We start from the raw sequence: 17,307 nt of genomic DNA, 5'->3' as shown, positions 1-17,307 counted from the left end.
TCATGGCCCGGAAGCCACTTCACCCATCAGAGAGAGGCTGACACATCTGGGCTGGGATGTGTGGTCCAACATAACAGCTGGACAGCAGCAGCCACTGGTCCCTCCTCCCCTTCCAAAAGAATAACAAAAATGAAAGTAATGATGGAGTGAGGCAGGCTCTTCAGGCCTTCATGGAGAGCCAGGAGGCGGGTTTCAGGCAGTGATTGAGGGGAGCTCACTTTGGAGGCAGACGGGTCTGAGCCTTTGCCCATGGGTTCCTTCCACCTGGAATACCCTCACCCCTCTTCACCTCATTTCCCTCACTTGCTGTGTGACCTTAGGCAAATCACTTTCCCTTTCTGGGCCTTGCCCTCCTGATTTATGAACCAAACTGAGGGTTCCCTGAGAGCAGGGTGTGTCAGTCAATTATTTTTGGCTATTCTCTAGGTACAGCTATAATGACTGAGTGCTCAGGAAATGTTTATTTATTGGATGGATGGAAGGAAGGCAGGATGGAGTAGGGTGGGGACAATAGAGGAATGAATAGGTGGGTGAATAGATAGTAAAAGAAAGGACACTTCTACATTTCCAGCTTTGATGGTCCTCTTTTCTAAAGTAGATTGATTCATTCATTCATTCATTCGATTACTCAAATCGTGAATCTTAGCATAAATGCCATCTCTCCCTTTCACTTTATCATCATGGCCTTTTCTATTATGACATATTGTGCAATGGAAGAATATATAGAATGTATATCTATCAGTTATAAAGTATAATAAAATGAATACATGAAAACTTACCCAGCTTAAAGAATCAGACTCAGGGCCAGGCATGGTGACTGATGCATGTAATCCTAGCATTTTGGGAGGCTGAGGCGGGTCAGGAATTTGAGACCAGCCTGGCCAACATGGCGAAACCCCATCTCTACTAAAAATACAAAAATTGGCCGGGTGTGGTGGCTCATGCCTGCAATCCCAGCACTTTGGGAGGCTGAGGTGGGCAGATCACCTGAGGTCGGGAGTTCGAGACTAGCCTGACCAACATGGAGAAACCCTGTCTCTACTAAGAATACAAAATTAGTTGGGCGTGGTGGCACATGCCTGTAATCCCAGCTACTAGGGAGGCTGAGGCAGGAGAATTGCTTGAACCTGGGAGGGGGAGGTTGTGGTGAGCCGAGATCGCACCATTGCACTCCAGCCTGGGCAAAAAGAGTGAAACTCAGTCTCAAAAATAAAAAATTAAAAAAAGAATAAAAATAAAATACAAAAATAAAAATACAAAAATTAGCCAGGCGTGGTGGTGGGAGCCTATAATCCCAACTACTCAGGAGGCTGAGGCAGAAGAACTGCTTGAACCCAGGAGGCAGAGGTTGCAGTGAGCCAAGATTGCACCACTGCACTCCAGTCTGGGCAATAGAACAAGACTCTGTCTCAAAAAAAAAAGAAGAAAAGAAAAGAGACTCAGTTCTGAATATCTTGGTCTCTCAAAGCTGCATGAGTTTGGGACAGAGGTGAGTTGTAGATTCTGAATCCACCCCACTTTGGGGAGATTTTAAACAGGAAAGTCCCAAGACCAGGTGCATACTCCCAGGCTCAACCTGTGCAGACAGCAGGTCCACAGGTCAGATGGCAGATGATGGGGCAAGTGCTGGGGAGGTGATCCTTGCTTGAGGTGGGACATCTGCAGCGCTGCTTAGACCTGGGGGCTCCCTCTTGTCACCTGTGTGAGCTTGGGCAGGTGCTTTAACCTCTCCAGGCTTATTTCCCTCATCCAAAAGTAGGGTTCATGGTAAAACATAGGGTTCTTAAGAGAATTCCATCAGAAATTCTTGTAGAGGGCCTGGTACACCATAAACCCTCTATAAACAATAGTTGCCACTGCTGTTTTTATTCTTTTGGTTTTTAAATTTTTTTTTCTGAGACAGGGTCTCACTCTGTTGCCCAGGCTGGAGTGTAGTGGCATAAACACAGCTCACTACAGCCTCAACCTCCCAGACTCAAGTGATCCTCCCACCTCAACACCCCAGGTAGCTGGGACTACAGGCACATGCCACCACGCCTGGCTAATTTTTTGTATTTTTTGTAAAGATGGTTTTTTGCCATGTTGCCCAGGCTAGTCTCAAACTCCTGAGCTCAAGCGATCCTCCCTCCTTGGCTCCCAAAGTGCTAAGATTACAGGCATGAGTCGCCACATCTGGATAATTTTTAATTTTTGTGGGTACATAGTAGGTTAGATACTTGGGGGTACATGAGATATTTTGGTACAGGCATGTAATACACAATAATCACATCATGGGCCGGGCACGGTGGCTCATGCCTATAATCCCAGCACTTTGGGAGGCCACGGTGGACGGATCACAAGGTCAGGAGTTCGAGAACAGCCTGACCAACATGGTGAAATCCTGTTTCTACTAAAAATACAAAAATTAGCTGGGTGTATTGGTGCATGCCTGTAATCCCAGCTACTCAGGAGGCTGAGGCAGGAGAATTGCTTGAACCCAGGAGGCGGAGGTCGCAGTGAGCCGAGATCGCACCACTGAACTCCAGCCTGGGCAACAGAGTGAGACTCTGTCTCAAAAAAAAAAAAAATTACGTAATGGAGAGTGGGGTATCCATCCCCTCAGGCATTTATCCTTTGTGTTACAAACAATCCAATTATACTCTTCGTTTTTTTATTTTATTTATTTATTTATTCATTTATTTTTGAGATGGAGTCTCACTCTGTTGCCCAGGCTGGAGTGCAGTGGCATGACCTCCACTCATGGCAGCCTCTGCCTCCCAGGTTCAAGCGATTCTCTGCCTCAGTCTCCCGAGTAGTTGGGATTACAGGCGTGCGCTATGACACTCGGCTAATTTTTGTACTTTTAGCAGAGACGGGGTTTTGTTATGTTGGCCAGGCTGGTCTCAAACTTCTGGCCTCAAGTGATCCACCCGCCTCAGCCTCCCAAAGTGCTGGGATTACAGGTGTGAGCCACTGCACCCGGCCCTCTTAGTTATTTTAAAATTTAATTATAATTGACTATGGTCCCCTTTGCTGTTTTTATTCTGATTGTTGCTGTCATTGCCTAAAAGGAAGGCCCACAGCATTTGACAGCCCTTGCAGGAATATCCCACCTTGTCCAGCCCTGCAGAGCCCTGATCACAGGGATTTTATTTTTCTATCTGTCTCAATTCTCTGAAGATGGGAGGCTCTTTGGGTAAAGCCAAAAAGCCCCAGGACCCTTTTCAGGGCTCTTTCTGGGCAGCAGGAGAGGGATGGCCAGGAAAGGAGCAAAACCAGATCCCCAGGATGAACCCAGTGTGTGGAGTGGGGGCCCATATTTTGTATCTGGCCCTGGACTAGGTGCTGCAATGGGGCAGCAGGATCATTCCTTCAGCAACCAGTGTTGTTGTGGGTGCTTTAGAACACGGGCTCTGCGATCAGAGCTTGGGTTCAAATCCCCGCTTGACCACTTGCTAACTGAATGAACTTGGGCAAGCTACTTAACTACTCTGAGCCTCAGTGTCTCATCCATAAAGTGAGGGTACTAAGAAGACCCACTTTATCCTTTGAAACTTAAATGAGCCACTACATGCAGGGAGTTAGAGCAGTGCCTGGTACATAAATATTCACTGTTGTTATATTATGATCATTACTATTAGGCAGAGTATAGATGGGGCCCTATTTGAGACTCTGCAGAGGGTTCAAGGATGAAATCTGGCCAGGCACGGTGGCTCATGCCTGTAATCCCAGCACTTTGGGAAGCTGAGGCAGGCGAATCACTTGAGGTCAGGGGTTCGAGACCAACCTGGACAACACAGTGAAATCCCATCTCTACCAAAAAATACAAAAATTAGCCGGACATGGTGGTCCGTTGCTGTAATCCCAGCTACTTGAGAGGCTGAGGCAGGAGAATTACTTGAACCCAGGAGGCAGAGGTTGCAATGAGCCAAGATCGTACCACTGTACTCCAGCCTGGGCAACAGAGTGAGACCCCATCTCCAAAAAACAAAAAAAAAAGAAACCTCTCCTTGATCCTACCCTAAAGAAGGGTAACGTTTAGAAGGATAGCTGGATCCCATTGTGTGTAATTAGAGTTCAGGGCATGATATCAACCAATGACGGAACAGTCTGTAAGTACTATGGTAGAACAGAGAGGGAGATGACTCTTCGAGCTTGGTGATCAGGGAAGGCTTCTTGGAGGAAGCAGCATTTGAGTTGGCCCCTTAAAGGATAGGAAGAGTTAGAATGAGGAGATAAAGAACAAAACACTGCAGGCACCAGGAAAGGTATAAGCAAAGGTCCTACAGCCATGGGGACCACAGCAGGTTTAAGGAGCTGGGAGTGGTCCATCCAACCAGGTTGGAGAGAAGAGAAAATGAGGGGGCTCCAGCTCTAGTGGTAAGCTGGGATCAGTTTCTGACAGTCCTTGAGTATCACGCTGGGGAGCTGGGAGTTTTTCAGCAGGCAGGAGGGAGCCAATGATAGTTCTGGGTTGTACCAGGTGATGGTCACCAGCTCCTCTGAATGGTCTCAGTGCTTGGGGCCCTGCAGTTCATCAGGGGAGTCTCAGCTGTCGCCCTGTCTGGGTGATCAGGGACTCTCCCCCAGGGGGAACAGAATTGTGGGCCCTCCCTGAGCCCAGGGCAGCTGAGGGCAGCAGCTAACTCCAGGTCTCTTCTCTCCTCTGACTTCTACCCTGTGCCCTGATGTGACTCTCGCACTAGGCCAGGAGTACCAGTTCCCTTCTGGCTCCTTCATCCCCAGCACTGAGAGCCAGGCTGGCCTGGGGAGGCCCAAGGCAACTCCGCCCTTGCAGAGGGACAGGCTGTTCCTCTTCGGGGCTGAGAGCTCCAGCCTGAACCATGTCCTGGCTCCTGGCCCAACACCAGGACCCTAACAAGGTTCCCCCATCCCGTCCAATACTCCAGGACCCTCCACCATCAGACAAAGCACGTCCCTATGAACCCCAGGGGCCTAGAAGGGTCTGAACCCTCCTGAGCCCAGCCCAGCCTGGCACACTAGCTCCTTGACCCTCCCACCCATTGGCTGGGACAAGATGCCCAGAGCCCCACTCACCATCCTTCCAGCCCTGCCCTCTGCCGCCCCAAGGCCTTCACCCCTTTCTCTCCAGGGCTGCAAATCAGTTCCACATTTGGGATCTGGCATGCACTATCTGCTCAGAACTCTCTCCTCCCAGTTAGCTCCCATCTCCCTCCACCCCACAAGTTCAGTCCCTGGGGTCTGCGGGAGGGGAAGGGCTCCTGCCTCTGACAATCCCTTCAGAGGACTGAGAGGGAGCCTGACTGTGGCACCGTGCCAGAGGGACGGTGGACAGGAGGCCTCCCAGGGAGAGATGAAAGAGGAGGAGCCAAGGGGGTGGGCGGAGGCAAAGCTAGAGCAAGCAAGGGGACGACGGGTTGGGGGTGGGGAGGGAAGGAAGGTGGTAGTTCCCAGCTCAGCACATTCCTGAGACATCTGGACGCACTGGAAGGGCCCCAGCTGGCCTGCATGACTGTGGCTCTAGCTTCTCTACTCTGTGATGTCAGGACCCAGCACTCCCCACTCCCCTCAGAGTCCCACTGGCCTGGGGGCCATTTGGGGCTGAGTACTGGGGTCTCTTCCCCAGACCCCTGACCCTCAGTGAGCAAGAAGGAGGCCCCTGGGCAATGGAGGAAATGCCTGCCACAGAGGTGGGCCTGGACATGGGGGTAGGAGGGAGGCACTGAAGACCCAGTGGTTTGCCCATCCGACTGACTCAAGGAAAAGTGTGCCTTTGGGCTGGTGTCAGTCCTTCTTTCCTCCTTGGAAGGGAGATAGAGACAAATGAATGACTCTGGAAATGGCTGCTTACCTTGGGCTGTGTGACCCTGGGCAAGTGTACTCCCATCCCCAGCTCTCGGTTTTCCTCATCTGTAATAATAACAGCTACATTTAATGAGAGCCTTCCTCCTGTATGTCCTGCATTATATAAAGCACTTTACAATTGTTATCTCATTTAATCCTCACAGCAACCTGGTGGGGTGGGTATGAATGTTCCCATTTTATACTCAGGACTGAGGCTTAGAGAGGTTAAGTAACTTGTCCAAAGCCTGCACAGTGTGTAGGAGAACCAGGTTTAGAACCAGGTCTGTCTGACTCCCTTGCTCATAACCATTGAACTGCTTTGCCTCTGCACATAAGAGCGGGTGGACTTACTGATGCCAAAATTCCTTTCTGCTCGAAAATTGTAATGATTTCTTTTGGCCATTGCGGGGCTCTTCAAGAAGGGCAAGGGCAGGCATTAGTCACCTACTGGGTGGGGGAAGGAAGGCAGAGACAGCTGGCTTTGAAGCATCGGGTGGGTCAAGAGTCTTTGGTGGTCTCCTCCCATGGAGGCCCAGAGAGCTCCAGACCCCAGGGACTGGAGTCATTAGCCTAATCCCCAGCTGAGCCCGGGGGTCCCACACCTTCCCTGAAAGAAGAGAGTAAATAAGGAGAGAGAATACCACTCCTTCCAAAAATAAAACCTGAGGACAACTCAGACAGGCCAGGACCGCTGAGGATGTCAGAGGCCGAATGCTGAGTACACTGAGGAGAGGGGAGGCCAAGGGAATTCCAGCCAGAGCGAGGCGGTAGGCTCCAGGCGAGGAGGGCCTTCCAGCTGGCCAGAGGCTGGGAGAGCAGCCCTAACAGGTTGGCCACTGTGTTCTGTTTATACCCTTAGCCCTGACTGGGTCTGGAGGGGGGGACAGCGATTCCAGCACTGAGTGGAGTCTGTGCTTCCCAGGTACCTGGTCTGGCTAGGGCTTAAGAATAGAAAGGCTTGGGGCAGGAAGAACAACCCAGAGAATGGGTACAGCGGCCCCACTAGGGAGGAGCCGAGGGAAGGAATCCAAACACATGGAAACTCTGCCTGGGGCAGAAGCAAGCTGGCATCAGAGCAAGATTCGGGATGGTCATTCCTGGAGGCTCTCTGCTGCAGAAAACAGGGCCTGAGTCCATAAGCTATCTGACACACTCCTTCATTCACACACTCATCCAGTCGGTCAGTCACTCAGCAAACGCCTGAGCACCCACTGTGTGCTGGGACCAATGCTAGGCTTTGCAGATTTGGACAAGAATTGGACACAGCAAGACATAGAGGCAATACGGCTGGATCATTTGAAGCTATACCAAGGAACTTGCACTCTATCCTAAGAGTAGAAGGAAGCCATATTCATTGAAGGCTCCCTACTACCCTTAGGATAGAGTACCCTTGGGATAGTTCCTCATCGATGGAGCAGAGAAATGACACAGTGACTTCTAAGTTTTAGAAGATCCTTTTTTTAGAGACAGGGTCTTGCTCTGTTGCCCTGGCTGGACTGTAGCAGTGTAATCATAGCTCACTGCAGTCTCAAACTTCTGGGCTCAAGTAATCCTCCTACCTCAGCTCCCTGAGTGACTGGGATTACCCACCACACCTGGCTAATATTTTTTTAATTTTTTGTGTGTGGAGATGGGATCTCGCTATATTGCCCAGGCTGACCTCAAACTCCTGGCCTCAAGCAATCTTCCCACCTTGGCCTTCCAAAGTGGTAGGATTACAAGTGTGAGCCCCCTTGACTGGCCTAGAAGATCTCTCTTGATGTAACGTGGAGGATGCTCTGGAGAGGGATCAGAGTTCGAGGCTTGGACTTACCTTCATAGTCACACCATTGGTCAGAAAGCCTTTTAAGAGCAGGAATTGGATCTTGTTCATCTCTGTATCCACAAAGCTGGGCACCCAGTAGGTGCTGAGTAAATACTGAATGAATGCATGAATGATGAATAAATGAATGTGACTAGATGCCCTTATTCTCCAGAGGCCCCTCGCGCCAACCCTGGCACTCGATTTCCAGTGTCCTAAGCTGTCCTGCAGGGTTCCCCTGCCTATAGACCAGTGTCTCCAGCAGCCAGACCGTAGGCTGCTGTGCCCTCGGAGGTGCCAGACAGAGCTAATCCCAGCCCTGGGCGGCGGCACTCACTGCCATCGCTTCCTCCTGCCCAGACAGTGCCTGGTGCCCGCCCCAGGGTTGGGCCACAGCGCATGGGCCGCCTGGTGAGAAGATGCCAGGGGCTGGCTGGGAAACTGAGGAAGCTATGGCCTGACCACAGCAAGGTTACCAGTGTCAGGAGGGGCAATGGAAGGGCCAGACTAACAGGGCTAGGGGACTGCAGAGAATACACACCCTCCCCAGGACTCTGCTCTGCCTTGAAGTAGCCTGTGGCTGGCACCTGCCTGCTAATTCCTCTTTCCTTCCTTTCTCCAGCACACACTGGCAACAGAAAGTTCAGTCCCCATGTTGACGCTTTCTTCAGTCCCAGCCCTCACTGTCCCAGCCCCATGCAAGCCTGGGGCTCCCAAATCTCCCTCACTGGTGTTCACATGACTCAGCCATCTCAGGCACTGAGATGCTGGCTTGGCGACACCAACATTTAGTTCTGTGGTCATGTGAGATGGTGTGTGTGTGAGAGCGAGTATGCGTGACCATGTCTGTGCGATCCTGTGTCTGGGGTGACTTCGCATGTGCGTGAGCGTAGGGGTGTGAATCACTGTCTGATCACATCTGATGAGTGTGTCTTGTTGAGTTTGCATTCACACCTGACAGTGTCAGCCTATGTGACTCTGTGAGGGTGTCTGTATGTGTGATAGCGCCTGTACAAGGCTGCACACGGAACTGTCTAAATGTGTCGATGGGTGTACTTTTCACTATGTGGTGTCGGAGATGTGGTGTTTCCCTGTGTACGAAGGAACCCCTCAGCCCACATCTGTGTAGCATGTGCACATGCGTGCATGCACACACACACACACAGAAGTATTTCTGCTTATTTGGACTTGTGCTCTGTGGTGAACAGTTTGGTAGGGGAAAATATGAAACTTCAGCAGCCGCCTTCCTTAGGCCTGTGGGGACTGGGGGCTGAGAGTGAGGTTGGAGGTTGGAACAACGTGCTCCCTTAACCCCCATACTCTGCCAGGAAGACTCTGGGAGGGACTGGCTCCAGGAACCAGGAGAACTGTTTTCTCACCGTCCAGTCCCCAAAAGGCCAGGGCAGAGGAAAAAGGCCCACGTTCTGAAGACTAATTCACTTTTCTAGACCCCTCCCAACCGCGCTTCCATAGAGACACAGAGTGTAACAGATGAGGAAACCGAGGCCAGGAGAGGAGACACCTGCCACTGCCCAGGTCTCAGAGCAGACCTGGGTCTTGAATTAGGGCCTCCAGAGTTTCAGTTCAGTGCATTTTCTCCTTCACAGGGTGGCTTTAGCTCTGGGAGGGCAAGGCCTGGGTCTCTTAGGACCCCCACATACTGGATGGCAATGCTTAAGGACAGGGTGGGTCTGCTGACAACTGGGGACCCAAAGGGCCCACCTCCTCTCCCTGTTCTCACTGCCCCCTGGCCCCCCAGGCACAGCAGTGACTCAGACTGAAGGCCCTTCAGCTTGAAATAGGGACAACTTTCTAGTGACCACGAGGCAAGTAACCGTCCGGGAATGTATGGGTCAGTGTGTTGGGGTGTGTGGGGGGAGGTCTGTGGGCCCCAGCCTGCGGGGGGGAAAGAAAGGGGGAAATGTGAGAGGCCTCTCCTCCCATCTCTCCCTAGCTCTCACTCTCTCGGAAGGAATGTCCGGGCTCAGGATTCCCCCCCGCCACCCCTTATCCCACAGCTCAGCCTGGACCCACTCCGGTCTCCTCCCTCCTTTCCCCAAGCACAGACTGAACCAGCCTGGGCGGGGGGAGGGGCAGAAGTCAGGAATGGGGGTGCAAGCGCCAAGGAGCCAGGGGCCTGAGGGAAGGGGGCGCGCTGAGGCTGCTTCTGGTTAGGGAGACCCTTCTCCTACACCAACCCCAGCAGGCAGCTGCGCCCCTAGAGCTTTACCCTGTCTCTGCACTGACCTTAGGGAAGGAATTTAGGGAGGGGGAAAAACAAGGCTAGAGCCGGTACGATTACTGCCCCAGGAGAGTCCCCTCTGCCGCCACCAGAGACAGAGAACCACCAACGCGCCCCACGGTAGGACAATTCGAGATGAAGCTGCAAGGGGATTTAAGGCCCGGCCCGCCCTTTGACTCGGGGAGGTCGGGGAGACCCTCGGTCTCCACTTCTCCCCGCGGGGGTGGAGGCGGGGCCATGCTACTGATGACGGGTTTAGGACACCGTGAGACGGCCAGGCCATTCTGCCTCGGCCCCAGACGCAGAAGGGGTCCCATGCAGGCCCGAGCCAGTGCACCCTGCGCTCCCACAGCCGCGGGCCGTCGGCGCCGGCTAGGACCCTCCTCCGCGCGAGCCCTGCACTCCTCCGGTGCCCTCCACGCCGCCACGGGCGGCTGCTCGCAGCCTCCCGCCATTGGCCAGGAGCTCTGCGGCTCCCACCAATGAGCAGGACGGATTCCGGCGAGGGGCGGCCCCGGGTGTTCCCGGGTTAACCCTTTGTGGGCCGCTCCAGGACGGCGGCACCCGGATCCTTCTCTAAAATGTAAACGGCGGGCGGCTGAGGCCGGGCTCCAAGAGGGGGTGCAGCCGAGAGGAGGGGTACGCGGGTCTGCGAGCCGGAGAGCTCGGGAACCTCTCCTCCAAGAGAGGGAAGCCGGCGCCGGCTGCGCGTGGCAGCCGAAAAGGAGCTTATATTGGCACGACTATAGGAAAAAGTCTTTAACGAGGAGGGAAACAAATCATAATATTTCCTTCGCCGGCTTCCCACCCCCGTTGCCTGGAAAGGCACCCTTATAGGACGCTCACCCCCTGCAGAACCCTGTCGCCCTCAAAGCGTTGACACATGGCTCCCCTGACGTTCGTGGACACCCGGCCACCGACCCCTTCCTCTTGCTCCCCAATTTCCATCGGACAATCTAAACCTGAACTTTTGTGTGTGAAGTGGAGGGAGGGCTGGGTGTGGTTGGGGGTAGAGGGGACTAGGGGGCGTGCTGGAGCGGAGGAGGTCTGAGGTCTCCAGAATGGGCTTTCCAGGGATGGAGCCAAGTGGATGCGGTGGAAAGAGTGAGAGGACCAGAAGGTCCCGCACGCGCCAGGGCAGCCGTGGACTTCACCAGCTCACTTTGCAGCCCCGGACATCACCAGCTCACTCACTGTGCGTCCTGGGTAGCTGCGTTTCCCTCTCTGGACTGGAGTTTTCTCTGCTGAGAAATAGAAGGGATGGAGCGAGGCGGGGAGCGGGGGACGGGGACCGTGGAGGAGCTTTCTCCGGTCCCTTCTGCCTCTAACTTGATGATAGAAACCAACCCTAACTGAGCCGCCATGAGAGGCCAGGCATCAGACGGAACCAGGGCCGCAGAGCTCTCTACGGGAGTCCCTGATGGCAGTGCTCCCAGGAGGGCAAGGTGGGCCTAGGGGTGATGGGACGCGCCCACTGTCCACCCAGCACCTGAAGAAGCCCGGCGCAAAGAGGACCTGGGCGTCGGAGTGTCCTCCACCCCCACCCCGCCTGCCCTTTGGCCGCCCTCCCCTTCCACTTGGCTCCCGCTGCTCTGGAAGCTCCATCCTGCTGGGTTTTGGCTGCTGTTTCTAGCAGGTGGGGTGGGGGCTGCTTACACAATGGGGCCAGCTGAGCTCTCTAAGCAGTTTCCTGCGGGCACCCTAAAAGGGTCTCTGGGAAGAACCTGGGTCATCTGCCTGAGCCAAGGCCTTCAGGGAATCCAGCCCAGATCGGAGGAAGCATCTCTCCTCTCCCAGGCCCCAGGAAGGGGCTTGGCAAACCCTTATCGCCTGAGAAGCAGCTGCTGGAGAAATACCTTAGCGGCTGACTCACCGGCTCCCTCTCTCTGTTCACAGCCCCCTCCCGCTGGGCCCAACACCAGGCCTTTGAGAGACCCTAAGGGAGAGAACTGACCGGAAGCGCCCCCAGCCGGCAGGCCCGGGCTCTGCGGAGGGTGTGGCTAGCGCAGCCCTGGCTGTGGCTGGCTGGGTGGTTGGGGGGTGGTTATACCCTGTAAATGGCCTCTGTCTGGGATCACAGTGATTCTTAGAAACTCATTCAGCTCTGACCTCCTGGTACTGCCTCACTCCAGGTGTTGATGGACAATTGACATGCTGATGGCATTGCCATCTGGGTTACAAGGCCCTGTCCCTCATGAGCCAGGTGCTGGAAGCCAGCAGGTGAACAGGGTGCAAACTCTGCCTCAGGGCAATAACCGGACCGGGGAGGGTCTGCTACAGTTGTAGAAGGGGCAGTGAGGGATGGTGGGCGCCTCCCTGCTGTATTAGCTGTATTAGCTCCCTGGGCCTCAGTTTCTCTCTCTGTCAAATGCCAATATGCATTTGTCTTGTCTCATTGGATAATTGTGAAGATTAAATGAAATGATGCATAGGAGAGCACTTTGGGTTAAAAGCACAACAGAAATGTAGGATGATGATTGATTGCTGGCAAACTGGGAAGTGGGAGAGTACCCCCGCCAATGGGGCTTCTAAGCTCATTTGGTCCTGGATTATCTCATCAGGCTTTGTTTGGAGGGGAAGGCCAAACATTCCCCCGGCAACTCCCACCATTGGTCCCAAGCTCAGCTCAGGGACAGAGTTTAGGGGCTGCAGTTTTCATGATGACAATAACTAACGATGATTGAGTACTCACTCCATAGCAGGCACTGTTCTGTGTTTTGTATGCACAGTATTTACTCATTTTACCCTCATACTCCTATGAGGTAAGTACTAATCTAACAAAATTTTAGATCCTCATGGCAACACTATGAGGTAGGAACTATTATTTTCCCCTTACGGATAAGGAAACTGAGGCACGGAGAAGTTAAGCAACTCAGCAAGTGGTGGAGCTAGGAGTCAAAAGCACGTCTGTGTGACTCCAGAGCTCGTGATCATCTCCTACTCCATGCAGACAGACTCATGTGGCCCTGAACCTTATGCTCATACAGAAGGCTTCTCTGCTCATTACCTTCCAGATTGGAACAGGTTCCCAGTATTCCAGGCCAGAAAGGGCCAACAACTCCAGACCTTGAAGGAATCCCCTGGCACAAGCCTTTAACCACTCAGCAGGTGGGGCTCCAGGACCTAAGGCAGCCCCCCATCCCCCATCTCTTCTGACTCACCAGCAAATTCATTCATTCAATAAATAAGGAACAAACAACAGAAACATTTATTGGACAGGCACAGTGGCTTACGCCTGTAATCCCAGCACTTCGGAAGGCCAAGGTGGACAGATCACTTGAGGCCAGGAGTTTGAGACCAGCTTAGCCAACATGGTGAAACCCCATCTATACTGAAAATACAAAAAATTTAGCTCGGCATGGCGTGGTGGTGCACACCTGTAGTCCCAGCTGCTTGGGAGGCTGAGGCATGCAAATCACTTGAACCTGGGAGATGGAGGTTGCAGTGAGCCAAAATCATGCCAGTGGAATCCAGCCTGGGTGACAGAGTGAGACCCTCGCAAGCAAGACAGAAAGAAAGAGAAAGAAACATTTGTTTACACATTTATAATTCTTTAGAGAGAGAAAAATAACTTATAAGAACCTACTATATGTCAGCCACTGGGGTGCTTTATTAACAATAAGAGGCAATGTTTACTGAGTAATTACTATGTGCCAGGGACTGTTCTAAGGGCTGTACGTGGATTAACTTGTTTAATCCTCACGACAATCTCGGCAGGTAGGAACTATTAATATTACCAGCTGTGCAGAGGATAAAATGAAACAGAGAGGTTAATTGACCTTCCCAAGATTGTGGAGACCAAGATTTTTCAGACTTTTTTTTTTTTTTTTTTTTTTGAGGCGGAGTTTCACTCTTGTTGCCCAGGCTGGAGTGCAATGGCACAACCTCGGCTCACCGCAACCTCCGCCTCCCAGGTTCAAGCAATTCTCCTGCCTCAGCCTCCTTAGTAGCTGGGATTATAGGCATGTGCCACCAGGCCCAGCTAATTTTGTATTTTTAGTAGAGATGGGGTTTCTCCATGTTGGTCAGGCTGGTCTCGAACTCCCGACCTCAGGTGATCCACCCCGACTCGGCCTCCCAAAGTGCTGGGATTACAGGCGTGAGCCACTGCGCCCGGCCTGACTTTTTTTTTCTAAGAAATATATGTTACATCATTACCAAGTACACACATGTGCGAGCACGCACACACACATAACTGATTTGTTTTTAAATTACCAGGTATTTAACTCCACTGTGTGCTGTGCACTCTGATATTTTCTACCCTTTTTTTTTTTCTGTTTTATTTTTACTTAAAATTCTGGTCGTGACCCACTAAATTGATTTCACAACCCATTAATGAGTCACCACCCACAGTTTAAACAGCACTGAGTCATAGCTGGAAGGATGGAGGCCACCATTCGAACCTAAGTAGTAGGGCTCCAGAGCCTAACCTCTCTGTATAAAGGATGGCTTGGGAAAGGACAGAGACCCTGAAGTCTTGAGGACAGATGGGGACTGTGCTGCTGAGGGGACTGGAGGCTTCAAGAATCCCACCACCCTGCATCACTCTCTTCCCACATTCCAGCAAAAGATCACACAAAATTCACTAATATTGCCTTTGGAAAAGACACTTGTTGGCGTAGACACACGATTGTTCTCTTACTTTGTCCTCACATCAGTCTATGAAGGAAGTAAGAAGGACTGAGAAACTGACTCACGCAGTTTAAGTCATTTGACCAAGGTCACAGAGCCCAGTGTCCTGTTGCCGGGTCCAGGGACTTTTTGACCCCATCCGCAGCTCACCCTTGCAGATAACGATGGTGAGGGTGGAGCTGGTGGTAGAGAGAATGGGATGACAGTGGTAATGGTCATGATGGAAATGATGAGAGTTGGTGTTGTGATGTTGGTAGTGGGGAGGTTGGTGATGTTGCTGGTATTAATGGGAACGGGCACAGTAATGGGAGGTTGCAGTGACAACGGTGGCCGTGGTGGGTGCCGCACCACCACAGTAGCACCTGCACCCCCTCCCCAAGCAAAGCTGAATTCCCTCTTCCCCTCACCTTCTCCTTCCCTAGCACTTTCCTGAGCACCTGGACCACTTCACGGAGAACATGGAGGACTTCTCCAACGACCTGTTCAGCAGTTTCTTTGATGACCCTGTTCTGGATGAGAAGAGCCCTCTATTGGACATGGAACTGGACTCCCCTACGCCAGGCATCCAGGCGGAGCACAGCTACTCCCTGAGCGGTGACTCAGCGCCCCAGAGCCCCCTCGTGCCCATCAAGATGGAGGACACCACCCAAGGTAAGAGGTGGAAGAACCTGGAGACAGCACAGGCCCAGAAGGCCCAGGAGGGAGGAAGCTCTGGGGTGACAAGAGAGTATGCCTGCAGCCTGAGACTCCCAGAGGCTCCAAGAGGAGCCACCACAAACCCCTCAGGAGGTGCTGCTCCCTGCCTTTCTGTTCTCCCTCAATTCAAAGCCAGAGCCGCACTTCTCAAAAGGGTTTTTTTTGTTGAGTTAAGTTAGTGGTTCACAAAGTGTGGTTCCCAGACCAGCAGCATCACCTGGGAATCTGTTAGAAATGCAGATTCTCGGGTTCCACCAAACCTGCTGAATCATAACCCTGTGGGTAGGGCCCAGCCTTCCAGGTGATTCTGATGCACACTCAGGTTTGCAAACTGCTGACTTAGAGGAGACAGGGGTAATTCAACAATGACTATGGGGCTGGGCACGGTGGCTCACACTTGTAATCCCAGCACATTGGGAGGCCGAGGCAGGTGATCAGCTGAGGTCAGGAGTTCAAGACCAGCCTGGCCAATACATGGTGAAACCCCATCTCTACTAAGAAAATACAAAAACTAGCTGGGCACGCGGGCGGGTGCCTGTAATCCCAGCTACTTGGGAGGCTAAGGCAGGAGAATTGCTTGAACCCAGGAGGCGGAGGTTGCCATGAGCCAGCCAAGATCGTGCCATTGCACTCTAGCCTGGGTGACAAGAGCGAAACCGCATCTCAAAAAATAAATAAATAAAAGAAAAATTATCCAGGTGTGGTGGTGCGCTCCTGTAATCCCGGCTACTTAAGAGACTGAGGCATGAGAACTGCTTGAACCCGGGTGGAGGAGGTGTAGTGAGCCGAGATCGCACTACTGCATTCCAACCTGGGCAACAGAGTGGGACTCCTTCTCAAAACATAGTAACAATAATAATAATAACTGGCTGGGTGCAATTGCTCATGCCTGTAATCCCAGCACTCTGGGAGGCCGAGGTAGGTGGATCACCTGAGGTGAGGAGTTCAAGACCAGCCTGGCGAACATGGTAAAACCCCGTCTCTACAAAAATACAAAATTTACCCCAGCATGATGCCCTCCATCACATGGTGACTCTATTACACACTGCCTGTAAGCCCAGCTACTTGGAAGGCTGAGGCAGGAGAATCACTTGAACCCAGGAGGCAGAGATTGCAGTGAGCTGAGATTGCGCCATTGCACTCCAGCCCTGGCAACAGAGTGAGACTCCATCTCAAAAAAAAAAAAAAAAAAAAAGACTGGGTGTGGTGGCTCACGCCTGTAATCCCAGCACTTTAGGAGGCTGAGGTGGGTGGATCATTTGAGGTCAGGAGTTCCAGGCCAGCCTGGTCAACATGGTGAAACCCCATCTCTACTAAAAATACAAAAATTAGCTGGGCATGGTGGCAGGCACCTGTAATCCCAGCTACTCCAGAGGACGAGACAGGAGAATCACTTGAACGCAGGAGGCGGAGGTTGCAGTGAGTCGAGATCAAGCCACTGTACTCCAGCCTGGGTGACAGAGCGAGACTCTTGTCTCAATAATAATAATAATACCATCCTGACTAACACAGTGAAACCCTGTCTCTACTAAAAATACAAAAAAAGAAAAAAAAATTAACCAGGTGTGGTGGTAGGTGCCTGTAATCCCAGCTACTCAGGAGGCTGAGGCAGGAGAATGGTATGAACCCGGGAGGCGGAGCCTGCCGTGAGCTGAGATCGCACCACTGCACTCCAGCCTGGGCGACAGAGCAAGACTTTGTCTCAAAATAATAACAACAATAATAATAATAAGCTGTAGACAAGACTCTAGAACTTCACCGCCTCCTCATACTTGATGTCCTCTGAGACGCTATTTGGGAGAGATTCCTGTACCCTCTTTTATTCCTGAAGGTAGCATTCTCTAAAGCTCCCTTCTCCCCCTAACTCCATCCTTTAAGGCAAAGAGCACCCTGAGTTCTTCCACTCAGGTAATCAGCATTCAAGACCCACATTGTGCCCCACTTAGAAATGGTCCCTTTGGGCATTTCCTCAAATACCGGTGGTTTCAAATCCTGGCTCTGTCGCTTTTGGCTGGGTGATCATAGACATGCCGCTTAACCTCTGCAATCCTCAGTATCTATATCTACAAATGCAAATAACAATAAACATTTCTATAGCACTATCCAGTCTACAGATTGCCTTCATGTTAAT

At 52.2% G+C, this 17,307-nt stretch overlaps 1 protein-coding gene across 1 annotated transcript in view; it reads left to right on the top strand.

The window, feature by feature from the left end:
- The window catches only part of CREB3L1 (cAMP responsive element binding protein 3 like 1), a 44,947-nt gene that overhangs the window by 8,233 nt on the left and 19,407 nt on the right, over positions 1 to 17,307 (top strand). The window contains exon 2 of the mRNA XM_025358022.1: positions 14,903 to 15,131. Coding sequence (XP_025213807.1) covers positions 14,903 to 15,131 — 229 coding nt within the window. The remainder of the gene's footprint in view (positions 1 to 14,902; positions 15,132 to 17,307) is intronic.

Source organism: Theropithecus gelada, chromosome 14 (genome assembly GCF_003255815.1).
Source record: "Theropithecus gelada isolate Dixy chromosome 14, Tgel_1.0, whole genome shotgun sequence".
Lineage (NCBI taxonomy): Eukaryota > Metazoa > Chordata > Mammalia > Primates > Cercopithecidae > Theropithecus > Theropithecus gelada.
This window is presented reverse-complemented; position numbering and strand designations above follow the sequence as displayed.